Raw genomic sequence first — 15,338 nt, forward strand, 5'->3', positions numbered from 1 at the left:
GGAAAAAGCCCACGATCAAATTGGGGTGACGGCATCGAAGCGCAGCGTGACAAGCCAAAGAGGTAAGGCTCTAGACAGCTTTTCCATGTCCATTTTAGATTTCTGTGACCAAGCAAAATCTTGTTTCAGTCCTGTACACATGCACCAGTATGCCATGATGTACAGCCTTATGGTACAATGTAGTCCTAATGGTACCGGGTAGATATTAAGTAGTACCCCTAGAATTGTCACATGGACTGTGGCTCACAGTTCTGGGAGGAGTAAAGTACCAGTAATATAAAGTACCATAACTTGTGTGTCAAATAGAAGTCATTTTGGAGGAAGTCATTTTAGAGGAAGAGTGAGCCTTGTCCATGCTTTCTGTTCAAAAGGAAGCAAGCAAGTTTATCAATCATTTCCAAAATTGTGTGTGCACTGGGTTTACTGTAGGTGTGTGAACCATAAACTATGTACTTTGCACTTGCAGTGTACATGTACATACATTTGTACTGTACAACACGTGTGGAAGAAATTTTGCTCAAAATCACCCAGCCTTGTTTCTCGTAAGATGCTTATTTTTCAAGTCACTATTAATTACATGTACTACTGTTTGACCCAACAAGAAAAAGCAGGACCATCTACCAGGCACGAGAGTGTCATCTGACACCCACGAGACAGAGGCACCTCAACAGAATCATCATCGAGTTACAACAGCGTCCTTATTAGAGCAATGTAGTATTCTACAAATCAATGCATCATTCTCTGGAAACGAACCTGGAGCAGAGGCAAATTAGAACGTCTGACTGCAAGCTGGTACAGAGATTATCTCTATCAAAAATACAATTGTGTTAAAGAACAATGCTTCTTCCATGGACAGATCCACTCTGCAATGCATGTACATGTATGTGAATCATATTAATCAGTTCCACGATTACGGTGCGTGCTTCAATGCATGCTCACTTTCGTCGTTTCAAAACACATAAATGCCGAGAGCGCCACAGACTACATAGATACCACATGCACGTGTATGCATATTACGTGCACGTACATGTACCAGTACATGCATGTATGTATGCTGGTATCCTGAAACATGGCAAAAAATAAATGTCGTAATCATTCTCCAGCAACTACCGTAAATATGTACATGTAGCGCCCCTTTTGCGGAGCAAGCGCGGTCATTGGTGGGCTCAACTCATGCGCAATCTGATACGCACAAACGGCATGTAGGCCCTGTTTGCCTGTAGAACTGGTGCTCTGTGGTATGCCAGAGTCTTTTTTTTTCAGCCAAAAGTTCGGCGTTTGGTCACCATTTGCTTATTTCGAGAACTCAAACGTCCAGTATTGAATGTGTTGATCACTTACAACACTCTATAATTGATTCTTGTTATTATTCTAGTGATAAATTCATAAACTTAATTAATCATGATTCAACCAATAAGTTTTCCTTAAGTACTGCATATTTAAATATTGGGAGCTTGTCAAAAAATATTGACAACCTACAAGTTTTTCTGCAATCTCTTAAACATAACATCTCAGTAATTGCCCTAAGTGAGACTTAATAATAGAGTCCTTAATATACCAGCGTATTCACTGTCACTGACTGTTATCTAAAAATAGAAATGATGAAACCGAAGGTGGAGTTGCCTTAAACATATCTTCAAATTTGTCTTTTATCCCACGCACTGATTTAAATGCCATGAGCAATGAATCCACAGAATGTAGTTTTGCTGAAATTGTTACACCTAGTAACCAGGAAAACATAATTATTGGAGCAGATGTCAACTTTGACAACTTTCTTTCTTCTTTTCAAATATTATTTGACCGTGTATCTAATGAAAATAAATATTTATAACCTAATATCTGGTGACTTTAACATAAATTAACTTAATCTCAACAACAGCAGACAGCCACAGGAATTCCTGGACGTTATATATTCTTCTGCCTGCTTACCATTGATCAACAAGCCTACTAGAGTCACTAACACATCAGCCACACTACTACATGTAGATAATATACCGGTATTTTCTAATATTTTGCCTGCTCATAAATCTGTGATTGTGTTGGCAGATATCTCTGATCACTTCCCTATATTTACTTCTTTTCCATTCGCTAAAAACCATTCACATTCTGAAAATACATGTACATTTGTAAGATATTATTCACAGGAAAATTTATTAAATCTAAATTCACAATTAAATGCTAATGATTGGAGTTCAGTTGTTTGTGCACAAGATGCCAACTCGGCTTTTGTTAATTTTATGAAGATTTTTAATGAGAATCATGACAAGCATATCCCCCTAAAGCATAGCAAGGTAAACTCAGATAAATTAATTCCCAAATCACCCGGGTCACTGTTAGTCTGTGTAACTCTGTATGTCATAAAAATAAACTTTACCATAAATATCAGTTTAATTCCTCTGATGAAAACCGCTCTAAATATGTACGCTATAAAAATATGTTGACAAATGTCCTTGGCAAGGCTAAATGTAATGGTTATGCTAAGCAATTCAATAAACAAAAAGGAAATATCAAAAACACATGGAAATTAATTAATAGTATATTGCAAAAGAACAATCACCAAGTTACATCAATTCATATTGAAGGAACCTCTACCAGTAATCTACAACATATAGCTGATCATTTTAAAAAATACTTTTCAAATATTGGTAAGAACCTTTGTGACCACATTCCTCCTAATAATTATAATTTCTCAGACTACCTCCTTAATCCACACCCGAATTGCATCTTTTTTCCCCATGTTTCAAATGAAGAAATTATCAATATTGTGTCTAACTTACTGAATAAAAAATGTGCAGAAGTCAATCATGTTAACACTAACCGCCCAAGGGTTTCTGGACCTAAACTTCCCCTGTCATACAAACTTCAACACCTTGGAAAAACACTCTCACCTCACAGAACCCAATCTCACAGACTTTAACAATACCTCCTGCTGCAACAGTACCCAATCACACAAACTTCAAAAGGTCTTTACCTGTGTGATTTTGTTAGATTGGGTACAGCAGGCCCACTGCACAATACAAAGAGAATGGACAGGCAGTACCTATTCAAACAAACTCGCATACAATCATGCTGCATATCCATCCCAAACTGCTGGGATAAAGTGAGAGGGCCACAGTACCCATTCAATCAAAATTCAACAGGGTATGTGCAGGCCCACAGTGCCCATTTGATATTTTAATGTCTTTATAGTTTTACCATACCTAACATATGGAATACTCGCATGGGGCCGCTGTGGATCTGGTTTGATTAATAGAACAGTCAGACTTCAAAAAAAGATATTAAGAATTATCAACTCCACAAGCTTTCAAGATCGTAGTGATCCTCTCTTTATTAAATGTCAAGTGATAAAAATACAAGATATATATCGTCTTACCTTTATGCATCAACTTAATCAAACCAGATTGCCCAAATCCATTTGTTCTATGTTCAGAAAAAATCAAAATGTTCATCACTATCACACTTTACTAGGCAACGTACTGATTTCCACCGGGTTTTCTCGCTAGAGATTCCTCGTTAAAAAGTGTTGGCAGTAAGTCAGTATTTAAAACTAAATATAAGACTTACTTATTAAATAATTATTTTTCGATAAAGATAACGGGTTTACTTGTCACATGTCCATGTTTAATTAATTTATATTGTCTTACATGTATGTTGTACAACATGTATGTGTACATGTGAAATCTCTTGATGTAACTTTAACGTAATTAACGTGGGGCCACTTCTTGACAAGCTTTGCTTTTTAGTAACACCTCCCGTCTACCCTAGTTACATGTAAATTGTATATAATCAATCTTAATAATGTGCATATACCCTATCTTTGTGGTGGAAAATAAAGTAAGACTGATTAAGTGTTAAGTAAGACTGACTGGCATGAATGGAGCGACTGTCAGTGGGTGAAAGTGAGAATTTGGTATACTCTGTCTCATGCTCTGAAACCTCCGTAACTCCATTTTCAAGAGCTATAGACTAGGCCTACTGGTATATTACTCAGGTTTGCTGACAGGGGAAAATATGATTTAATAGTAATAATACTACATTGTACCTGTACATAATTGCTTTGTTACACCTAGTGTGAATCATTTCGCCTATCAAGTTCGATTCCAAAAACCCATAGCCTTAAAACACCATATAAAGATGGTAAACTGTGTTGGCTTGAAGCATAGACATGATAATAGAGCAAGGATCAGAAGTCATCGGGCTGTGATGGAGGACGAGCGCGAGTATGACTCGACCGTCGACGGACGGAGTATTCACTTTGAATTCTCGAAGTCGAAGTAAGCAAATAGGCCTAGTAGCCAAACGCAGAACTCTTTACTTAAAATAAAGACTCTGGCATACCACAGAGCACCACTTCTACGGGCAAATTGGGCTTACAAGTTGAATTCCACTACCGGAACACTACAACTGCATATGCATGCTTACCGAATTCCTTGTGCAGCAGGCGCCAGTCAGGCAGCGGTGCTTCAGCGAACACAGACTGTATGCCCCGGCGGTACGGAATGGTTGTCCGCGCCGTGCACCACCAGACCACCCGCAACTTCCACCCACCACAAGAGCCCTAATTGTTTTCAGTCTTCGCCAATTAACACATTGCTACCGTTTCGAGACGCACGTATTCGAAGAAAAAATATATATCGTGGAGTTTTTATATCCCGTTTAACACGGCGATCGCAAGAACTTTTACTCGGCCCGGAGTTGTTTGCTCCCGTTTGCAAAGGTGCGGCCAATAAACGTGTTGCATTAGGTGCCGAGGTAAAACATGTAGACTGAGCTCTGGTTCCCGCCCTTTCACACTTACAACCCGAAACCAGCCTACGATCTTTGTGCAATTTTGGTCAATAGAGGGCGGCGTTCTTTATTATGGCTGTAAATAATTAATTACCCACGGGGCCAACTTCTTTCGGAGGTGCCTAGCCTGGCCTACCCGGCCTTCACAGTTCTCCTCTAGCCTGGTGTACTTCAACCAACCATGGAGGAATGCTTCAACAACATGTTCAGTAATCATTAATCAGTCAACATTAATGTTTTATAGTAATGCAGACTACACACAATGTGATTGATGTGACTCGTCTGACCTCTGTCATGCACAAGACGGCTACGTTTGCCTCTTGCATAAAAAACAGTAGGGACGGTGTACCAACTGCAGACGTGGTGCTGTGGTTGGACTGGCCCAAGGATCGATCACGATAGTTGGCTAATTTTCTTTTCAAAATTTCTTAACGTTCTCATTTTGGGAAGAGTTCCATATACGGACGCCACTGATTATTCCCTACAGTGATCTGTTCAGAAAGAAAAAACATGTCCAGAAAAGTTCAATGTAGATATGGGAAAAACCAAGTCGTTTACTCAGAAGACACTGAATTTTTCAGACCAGTCTCATTGGGTTTGTGCAAGGGGTGTGCAAGCGTCCGTTTATGGAACCCTTTTCCTCAATTTCTTGTGGCTCACTCCTGGTCGTTACTCGGACTAGCTATTGCCCATGGGGCATTTCATCTGTAACGCAACATTGAAAATAAAATCTAATGTCAGATTCTTTAAGCCAAGAGTTTGTAGGCCTACTATCCCTTTGACTGTGGATGGGACAGATGCTATACAGTCGGGACATCTGTAACTCGGGATAAATTTCATTTGTTGTCTTATTTCAGACGGAGCCAATGTGTTCAGCTACACAGTTTGAATTTTGATTGGGTGAGTTTCTTCATAGGCCTATGGGGTGTAGGCCTCCTCGTGCGAGGGTGTGATAACACTGCGGCACAGTCTGTGCTGTGGCCATATCATCCCGGTGCCAGCCATGGCATCAAGAGCGTCAGAGAGATGGCCACTTGTACCATATCCCTGTCTGTACATCGGTGAGTTTCATTGCTTGCGGGTATGACCACAGTCATTGTCATCTTCATCAAGCACGTCATCATTCCCAGTGTCACTGTTACGCCCTAACTGTCACATCAGTCAGTCCCAACTGTAGTTGGGCCTGTCCCAACTAGAGCCTAGACGGCTATAGTTGGGCCAGCCCAACTGCAGCACTGCTCTTGGGACTGTCCCAGCTATAATTGGGGCAAACGCCATAGTTGGGGTGTAACATCACCGTAGAACTGCAGTCACCGCCATTGTAACAATCACCACCATGTCCATCACCGTTGACTGTACCTCCACCATCACCCTAAACGTCCCCCATCATCTGATCATTGATCTCTGTCTTAATATCTCCGCCACTGCCCTTTGGTATCTTCCTTCATTTTTATCATCATTATTTGTTTACTCAAAGCGTTTTTAATTGTATGACCTGTTATTCTGTTGACCATAGTCTTGTAGTAAACGACCAGTCCTTACTTTGAACTCTTAATGTTTACCGTGGGTAATGTTAAAATGCAATTGAAATATAAGTGAGGCTTCAGTGTAGCCATCTTGAAATAAATTCATCCAGATTTAAATTTTGGACATTTTGTTTTCTTTCATGTTAACTTTACCACCTATTATGCATCTCCAGTGTGCATGTCAGTTAAAATTATGATAATTTTTTTTTTAAAAATTGAACTGCTGGCTTCACCAAATGATGGTCTAGGGCCTACTTTAGTAGACTTTTATGCATGACTTCAAAAAAGATAGGCCATTGGTTTTCTCATTAGTATTCTTAAGAAATGTGTTCCATTAAATTCCAGAATGCAGGTATTTGCGCAATTTCACTTCCCCTGCTGATTGTTGGGCTCTCTTTCATAGGGCTGAGTCAATTTGAATAATTCACTGTTCAATTCAAATAATTCACTATTTTAATATTCAACCTTCAATTCGATCGAATATGCAAATATTCAGTCGTACCGACCGGCAGATTGTTAATGAACAAACCAGATACAAAATCAGTTGCAATAACACACACATGTGTACATTATAATCACTGTAACAGCTTGTCACATCTGGAAGTATGCCGTGATTTAGCAAGGTTTAAGAGATCAACAATACTTCCTGCCCAGTTGGAAATTTGTGTTCCTTGTAAATTGTTTAATGAATAATTTACTTTTGGAATCGTAAGATTTCTGATGCTTCTCATTTGAATCTGCTTGAAATAAGCCTCCAGAGTGCAATTTTTCACTTTTCAAACAAAGAAAATTTTCTCTTCCTTTAATGAATTTTGCATTTGAATGTTCAAATTCAGAAAATATTTTTCAAATATTTGATAATCGATTGAATATTTGGCTATTCGGATATTTGGCACAGCCCTACTCATTCTTTCAAATGGACATTCAAATAGTTTTTCTGGTCATATAAAAAACTGTGAATTAGAAATTGCAACCATCGTCACCGTTATAACCGGCATCAGCATCCTTATTCGTCTCTGTAATCATTATTGTGATAAGTGATGATAATAATAACTGGTTACCGGTGCTCAAGGTGCCACAACATTATTATTTCTGCTCACAGAGCCTATAAACACTCCTAAAATCATCTGAGCTCCCTTGGGAGTATACATGGACAGCTAGATGGTATCATTTCAGGCGTAAAGGGCTAATCAAAACAGAGCAACCATCTCTGCCCTCACGTGTGCCTGTAATATGTTCTTTTGTCATGTTTGTGTAGTGAGACAGATTGGAGTAAAGTGGCTTGCCCGTGATCACAACATGTTACCAGCTGCCGGTTTCAAACCCCATATTAAGTTTGCCTCCATAAACAGTAACAACGGCGTACAGCATAAATTGTCTAGGGCTGTGTTGAATAACTAAATATTCAATCGATTGTCGTGTACATGTATTCCAACGTTATTTTTCGAATTTGAATATTCAAATGCAATATTTGTGAAAAGGAAAAAGTTTCTTTTGTTTTAAATGAGAACAATTGCATCATGGAGGCTTCTTTCAAGCAGATTCAAATGAAAACCATCAGAAATCTTACAATTTAAAGTAAATTTTAAGTAAATTATTCATTAAAACAATTTAAAAGGAATAGAAATTTTCAACTGGCAAGAAGTCTTGTTCATGTCTTAAATCTTGCTAAATCGTGGCTGGAGATACTCCTAGATGTGAGAAGCTATTATGTTGATCATAATGTACAACTGCCTGTTTTATAGCACCTAATTTTGTATATGGTTTGTTCATCAACAATCTGCCGGTCGGTTTGACCGAATGTTTGGATATTCGATCAAACTGAAGGTCGAATATTCAAATAATGAATTGCTCGAATTGACTCAGCCCTAAAATCGTCATTTCGTGCAGTGCTGGCGCTATTCTCGATCTCCATCTTTACCTTCCAATAGATGCATCATGGAAAGATGTTCTGTCTTCTCTTTACTACCTCACGGAACACGACGACAAGAGGGACAACATCAAAGCCGACATACGACACATCTGGAATTCTGGTAACCCTGACGACCATCCCACTAACCACCTCATCTTGCCATGCTTGTCTGTCCGCTCAGCCTTTGACTTGTTCCTTCGGGTGAAGAGATACCCTCCTGGCTCCGAGATCCTGATGACAGCGGTCAACATCCCTCAGATGTTTCACATTGCCCAGCAACATGGCCTGCGCGTTGTACCGCTGGACATCAGCATCGACACGCTGGCCCCTAAGGTGGATTCCCTGGAGTCGCTCATCAACGAGAACACGGTGGCGGCGGTTATCGCCCACCTGTATGGCCGCTGGTCGGACATTGACGACATCATCAACGTCTGCCTCAGTCACAACCTCACCGTCTTGGAGGACTGCGCCGAAGTTTTCTGCGGACTCAAGAAACTCGGACACCCAAAGGCGGATATCTCTTTTTTCAGTTTTGGCGCGATCAAGCCCAGCACTGCCTTTGGGGGAGCTGTGGCTAGAGTGAAGGATCCCGCATTATTCAACCAAATGGAAGGACTGTATCACAGATACCCTGTCCAGAGCAGAGCCACGTACATCAAGAAAATCCTTCAGATCGTAGTCGGGATGGTGGCGCTCAACACTCCGACACTCATGAGGCTCCTTCTGCCCATTCTCCGAGCAGCCGGTGTTGATCACAAGGAGGCTGTGGTGTCCATACTGAGGGGGTTCCCCACCGACTTTGTTAATGGAATACGTCAGCAGCCGTCAACTGCACTACTTAAAATGATGCTGAAGAGGCAAGTTTTACCCCTTAGAGTCTGTTCTGCAGGGGGGGAGTTGTCATCCCCGCTTTCCACCCCCCCTCCCCTAGGGGGACACATTGCTGATTTTTTTTTTGTAAGGAATCAAAAGCCACAAAACTTCAGTTCTAGCACTTGCTTCCAGAGACAGATGATTTTTCTGCAAATAAGAAAACTTTGGATAATCGTTTGGTAAAAATCCCCATTTGGTGTTGTCCAAATCTTCCAATTTCCATACAATTTTTCACCTGCCTTAGGGGGGTCCCTTCAGGACAGTCGTCTTTCTGGTACTTGTAAAGACCGTGTCCGCGTGGTGTTTGGGTGTTGAAATATTCCAGGAGTGTCTCTTATTCTAGGGGTGTCTCTTTTTGGTTGACAGATTTCAGGGTTTTAACGAGGCCGATTGCCAAGAAGGCACAGAGAAGTGTGACTTTGTCAGCGTGCGTCTTCCCCAGAGCGCACAGCACGTCGGTATGGACGTTGAGACCAGAAGCTATTGGCTTTTCCCCATACTTGTGGTGAGACTTTCTTAGTATTTTTTCCCTTTAATGGTTTTTTTACAAAAGCAAATACCTCTCCCCCCACCAAATGGTGTAAATGGTGTCAGTGATTGTAACCCTGAAAGGTTTGTTTGATTTTTTCCCACGTTCCGTATTTTTTGAAAGTTGGCATGCATGTAAAGATGTTCATTTCGAGTTTATTTGTGAAGCTTCATTTCAATCCCACATGGCGCTTGGTTCTTATTGTCAATAGCTTACAGCCTCTTACATGTACATGTCAGCCCGAGTGGAATGGAAGGCATCATTGAGCACATAAAGTTGGAAAAGTGTTTTTGTCTAACCTGTCCTGTCTAACCTGAGCAGCCATCTCTACCCTCAACAGGTACCCGTTTATGCTCCTGGGTGGAGAAAGCCACTTTGGAGTAAAGTGGCCTGCCCAAGGTCACATCATGTGACCAGCTGCTGGACTCGAACCCCCAACCCTGTGTTCAGAAGTTACAACCACTAACCACCAGGCAACACACCGCAGTTTTGGAAATTGTCAAAGAGCAGTTCTTCAACGTTGCCACTATTGAATGATGTTTACATGATGTTTCACGGGTCAGTTGCTTTTGCCAGTGAAGAATCCAGCTTGTTGAAATTTGTATCTTTCCATCCGATTACAGCATGAGCCAGACAAAGTACTGAAGGAGTTGAACCGGAGAGGAGTGGATGCCTATCGGGGCGCGACCCAGCTAATCTGCTTCGATTCGCAGCTCGCGGGTCCCGCTGCTACCGACCCGCTCCAGCCCGGCCAGGCAATATCAATCCCTCCGGACGAAGCACGCTACCTCATGGATCACGTGATCTACTTGCCTGTGCATAAACGAGTGCCGTATCACTACCTGGAGAAGATCTGTCTTGCCGTGGAAGTCGTCCTGCGGGAGGAGACGACCTCACAGCCATCCACAAAGACAATGCAAGTCAGTGGTAAGCCAGTGATTTTAAGCAATGGACATGTGAAAGTTGAGAGTAAATTGTGAGACACAAAGGTTGCCAATTAAACCTAAATATTGTTAATCTATCAAATCTAACTCCAAAATTTGCATATTGTCTACATTTTGAAATTTCTACGTTTTGAAGCAACTTTTGAGGCCAACTTCTACTGAAATGAAAATATTTTCAGAGAAAGGTTTACTGAAATGAGAAGTATGGCTCCTACCATAATTAGTACATTTAATATGGAAATATATTCGTGTGTTACAAGTCATTTTCTGCCAAGATCACTTCTGATCTTTTTTGGGATGTAGCACACACAACAAAGTGCGATTAAATTCTGTCACATGGGCAGAATGCCTGACTTTGCAGTGGGTTCTTTGCAGAGGCGCGCGAGTCATCACTGCATACTCGGTGTTCTTTTGTCACTGATCTTTTGTCACTCGCTGACACCAAATAAATCACAACACTTCATATTTCAAAAGCAAGTCCAGTGATTGGACATTGATATCAGGGCATTTTGCATGTAACAAAAAAAAGCACAGTTTGAGTCATCGGTTTTTGTATTGAATGTTTTGCTTTGCAGTGATGGATATTTAAAAAACATCGTATACTTTGTGTTTTCTGAAAGCTTTTGAAGAAGAAAAAAAATGACATCCTTGGCTAAGATCTCAGCCCCCAATCTTTCGCTCACTAGCGCATACATCTTACCACTGAGCTTGCCGGGTTGGGCATCTTTTGAGTCGGATGAGAAGCAGGCACTGTGCCACACATTTCAATAAAAACAAGTCATCAATCCTCTTTTCTGTGGAACGCTAAGACTTTGATGGGAAATATGTAAACGTATACAGTCAAAAGTGCCCTCTGGAACCAGTTAGGCAAGGGAACCAAGCATTGCATTCCTGGTTCCGTTTTATTGGTTGTAGTACCCAGAACTGACTTGCTAAAATTCCAATGTAGTTCCAATTCCAATTCCAACTGTCCTTCACTTTAGTTCTATGAGTGTATACAGTGTATGCTGGTTTCCCCTGCTTTCAATTTTTTAGTCAAATTTGCAGATGGTTGGCACTTTCGTTTAGCATTTTAAAATCCTTTCTTAAAAATCTCAGTTTTCTTTCACCAAAGTCCCAGGCTGTTGCTGTTGGGTTCTCAACTACTTGTAAATGCTGAGTTGTCAGACAAATGGCTATTTTAATTAATGCCTGTTTACAGTAGAATTTTCTTTTGTTCAGAAATATTGAGTTCCTTTTTTTTGTGGGTAGCCACCTAGTGCATGAAATGATAATTGTCTGTAACGATTGGCAAAAGTGGGCATTTTATTATACTTGCGCTGTTTGAAGAGGTAACGTCATATTGTGTTGTTGTGGTAGGGATCTTCATTTGTACAGGGTGTTATTTTTACTTTGCAACACGCAGTGTGTTCAAAGTGTGGTTTTTACACTCCATCCATGTGCGTGCATGCAGTTGGCCGACCTGCACTGGACAGAAAGTGGCAAAAGAATGGTCTGGAAATTGAAATTTCACCGATGAGACATACATGTATGCTGTGCAATGCTGGTACTGTTTTACATATCAATTATTAATCAGATACGTAGCCAAAATGCTTCTTTTCGGGGGTGTAGGTTTTTATAAATGCTGAGTGCCGTGTTTTTTTTTTCATTTCACATTGTGTGATCTGCCCCAAAAGATCTGAAATACAGACAAACTTCACAGTTCAAATTCATGCACTGAAATATTTGGAATGGCAATTTTTGTATATCTGAAATAGTTGTATCTTAAATGTATATGGTATATCAAAGTAACTGACAATTTTATGTCCAAAAAATTGTATTTCCCAAAAATGTTTATTCTTAATGCGAACTAATATTGAGTTTTTTTTCTAATGGTTACTATACTGTAAATTTATCATGCAGCAATATTTATCACAGATTTAGTTTCCTTTAATTTTGTTTTAAATGCACTCTCTGTATTTTGTGCCTGAAGTCTTTGCAGTGTTATGCAATTTGGTTTGGGTGGTGTTAGTTTTTATTCAGTACAGTTGCTTTCAAACTAGCGATTGTCTTTGCAATGTTCAAAGAGTCCATGCGACGAATTTCTCTTAGACATTCTTTTACGCACCTGTAACCCCCTCCCCTTTAGTGCATGTACTTGACAACTTCTGGAATAAAAGAACGCTATTTCACGATTGCCCAGCTTTTCTAGACAACTGAGGGCGCTATCGCCCGATGTCAGTGAAGGAAGGCACTGTTCAGTAACTAGGGTTTTCTTTTCAGATTCTGCACCCGAACGTTGCTCCTTGAATTTTTTTTTAGGAAACGATTGCTTGTAGAACAATGAATCACAAAAGAAAAGAAAATTTAGGGTTGCCAAATCTACCAATTTCTTGCAGCTTTTGTGCACAAATCAATGCAATGTGGAGATGATCTTCCAGGGATGACAACACAGTTTTGATTATGAATATGCAAATTTGTGCCAGCGTAAAAAAACTCCAGAAAAGTCGCCAAAACATCTTTTAAAATAGCCAAAAAAAATTGAAAATAAGGTGAGTTGTTACTCATCAGCGAGGGATGTCACTGTTTTTTTACTCCCCACCCCAATTTTATTCATTTTTAATTTTGGAATGAACCTTCTGTAATACACGCAATTTAAATAAGTATATGCAAAAAGGAAAAAAACTTTTATAAAAACAGGTAACGTTAGATTTGCTAAACCGTGGGTAAATCTTTATGGCCACTTTCAAAATGTTTATTTTCACATTTTTGGAATAGTATCCCCCTGCCATTTAGTATCTTCATTTTATCAGCAGCGAAATAACATCAACAATAAGAGGGCGTTTATACACTATGGACTTTTTTATCCCATTTTACCCCATGTGTTACGTCTTATTGAGCATGGGAGCCAGTCCGGTATTTAGTGAGGATAGTAACACAGTTTTTATTGTGATTAGAAATCTGACTACCAAAAGCTATGCATTGTTTAAAAATGCCGAAAAACACAACCATGTTTGAATTCAGTTATGGCAGTTTCTCCAAACCGGTGGCTGGTTGTAAGTCGAAATGCGTGCATTTTTACTCAAAGTACTTAGTTAGCATAGCTTCAGAATTCAAGTTGTCGCTTTTTGCTGTAGATTAGCATTTCGTCCAGGGCATAATTGGGTATAATGTTCAGAAATTTGCCACAAATATTTATGATTTATATTACTACAAAAATTTATTATTTATATTATTTAAGGTTGTATTCCATATAATTTTCATTCTGATAAAAATTTAATACCGTGAATGTTTCTTTCGATATATATAATCGAGTTTTAACAGGTGCATACAAGAGACAAGTCATTTGAATGACAAAATCGTTATTATTAATGCCAACATACAATTTCCACTTGATCATGATGCCTTACATGGCGACGGATCGCAAAGATTCATTTACATTCACGGGGATGGAGGGATATTCATTAATAAACCATTTTGACTAATGATCCCTTTTGTCTGATTAGTTGACAGTTTTGTCTCTGAAGGCCTTGAATTCGTTGTTGGCAAATCAACTGTACGATTTGGTAACATATTGAAGTTTCTATAAATTCTGGGAATTAAATAATTTTGTCTGGTCTTGCTTACTTGCCTTTGTCTTGACAATCTTGTGTTGAGATATACCCCAACACTGAAAATGGTGGTTAATCCGTTCCCTTCCAAACCCCAACGACCCCACCCACACACCCTTCCCCATTAAATCTTTGCGTCTAAATCACCCTTCAAAAGTTTTTACAAAAAAGTTACCGAAAATGTGCAGAAAACATGGGCTTAAAAGTCCCCATAAGGCGTTCCCTTGAACTTTGTGTGTAAGTCATTCCAACTTTTACTTCCATATTATTTCCACGCATCAGTGACCGGCCCCACGCATCTCTCCTCTCCCGTCCGGAAGGGAGTACCTACCCAGAACTAGTTCTTCACTAGACCCGTAAACAGGGCCCTACGTATGCTACGTTGGGCCCTATTTACGGGTCTAGTACGTTACGGGTCTAGTACTTTACCTTCATTCTAGGGGGAACTTAGCAGCTCCAAAATACCGCCTTCAATAGCGAAAACAAACAAAAAAAACTCACACCTACGGTAGCTCAGAAGGGACGTTGCAAATTGTGAAAACTGACGTCAGTCACCGTCGTCAGTTTGAACATTACGTGGACACAGAACACCAAATTTATAGAATCCGTTTGTTTAAAGTAAAGTGGCTCCCATGTTAAAGTAAGCGAGGGTAAATAAACCATAAAATCAATATCAAGAACGATTGCCCCTTTAAACCTCTGCCAGCTCCTGTCGTCGGATCCTGATAACATGGTGCATCGCCGTCGTAAATGGTCACGCGACCCTCAACGCCTATTCTGATTGGAGAGTAAGCCTGGAGATAGTCTGACGTAACGTCTACATCCAGGTCACCTGAAAACAAAACGATCGCGATGGATTTTGGTTTAATTTAAATAACTCAGTAGTGTATTTAATGATGAATGTCTTCTTGCTTTTCATGGGCGGGAGAAAATGCAGTGAATGTGACATTTTACAAAGGGTGAATTTTTATGGGCGCAATGGTACAAATATTTTGTCTAGATTAGAGTAGAACATTCCTCTGATTGTATGAATGTGAAATACGGGCGTTTCACAATAGCGCGCCTCCAGGAGTGTGCAACGCATTGGCCAATCACAATGCGCGAAATCTGTCAACGGTTTGGATAGGGTCGACAGATTTTGCGGATTGTGGTTGGAGGACGCGTTTCAAACGCTTG

At 40.1% G+C, this 15,338-nt stretch overlaps 3 protein-coding genes across 12 annotated transcripts in view; 1 reads left to right on the forward strand and 2 right to left on the reverse strand.

Annotated features, from left to right (window-relative positions):
* Nucleotides 1–4,732, reverse strand: part of LOC110983302 (PC3-like endoprotease variant B) — a 35,491-nt gene extending 30,759 nt beyond the window's left edge. The window contains exons 1-2 of one of the 3 annotated variants that reach the window (XM_087146234.1): nucleotides 4,598–4,722; nucleotides 622–753 (exon numbers count right to left, since the gene is read on the reverse strand). The gene's annotated coding sequence lies outside the window, so the exon portion shown is untranslated. Of the gene's footprint in view, nucleotides 1–621; nucleotides 754–4,422 lie in introns of all 3 variants that reach the window. The other 2 variants (XM_022242448.2, XM_022242446.2) reach the window with 2 other exon arrangements.
* On the forward strand, nucleotides 1–14,177 carry LOC110983304 (uncharacterized). Of its 7 annotated transcripts, none has more exons than XM_022242458.2 (5): nucleotides 1–62; nucleotides 5,646–5,849; nucleotides 8,246–9,083; nucleotides 9,466–9,604; nucleotides 10,252–14,177. In XM_022242458.2, exons 2-5 carry the CDS (start codon nucleotides 5,792–5,794, stop codon nucleotides 10,606–10,608), a joined length of 1,392 nt encoding a protein of 463 aa, XP_022098150.2. In that variant the 5' UTR covers nucleotides 1–62; nucleotides 5,646–5,791; the 3' UTR covers nucleotides 10,609–14,177. The 7 variants fall into 7 exon arrangements, with proteins under 7 accessions (XP_022098150.2, XP_022098149.2, XP_087002363.1 ...); XM_022242457.2 differs by lacking the exon at nucleotides 1–62 and adding an exon at nucleotides 4,859–4,997; XM_087146237.1 differs by lacking the exon at nucleotides 1–62 and adding an exon at nucleotides 4,859–4,997 and having other exon boundaries at nucleotides 5,646–5,688.
* Nucleotides 13,897–15,338, reverse strand: part of LOC110983303 (snake venom 5'-nucleotidase-like) — an 18,324-nt gene continuing 16,882 nt past the window's right edge. For both annotated transcript variants that reach the window (XM_087146235.1, XM_022242453.2), the window contains one exon: nucleotides 13,897–14,994. In XM_087146235.1, coding sequence (XP_087002361.1) covers nucleotides 14,798–14,994 — 197 coding nt within the window. In that variant the 3' untranslated portion in view covers nucleotides 13,897–14,797. The remainder of the gene's footprint in view (nucleotides 14,995–15,338) is intronic.

Source organism: Acanthaster planci, linkage group LG15 (assembly GCF_054643075.1).
Source record: "Acanthaster planci isolate LZ-2023a linkage group LG15, COTS_SCS, whole genome shotgun sequence".
NCBI classification, from domain to species: Eukaryota; Metazoa; Echinodermata; class Asteroidea; order Valvatida; family Acanthasteridae; genus Acanthaster; species Acanthaster planci.

Bases quoted from the DNA above. Each gene is read 5' to 3' on its own strand.
- LOC110983304 (XM_022242458.2), top strand. From the start codon at position 5,792: ATGGCATCAAGAGCGTCAGAGAGATGGCCACTTGTACCATATCCCTGT. The intron at 5,850-8,245 runs GTGAGTTTCATT...ACCTTCCAATAG, and splicing joins ATATCCCTGTCTGTACATCG to ATGCATCATGGAAAGATGTT. The intron at 9,605-10,251 runs GTGAGACTTTCT...ATCCGATTACAG, and splicing joins GGCTTTTCCCCATACTTGTG to CATGAGCCAGACAAAGTACT.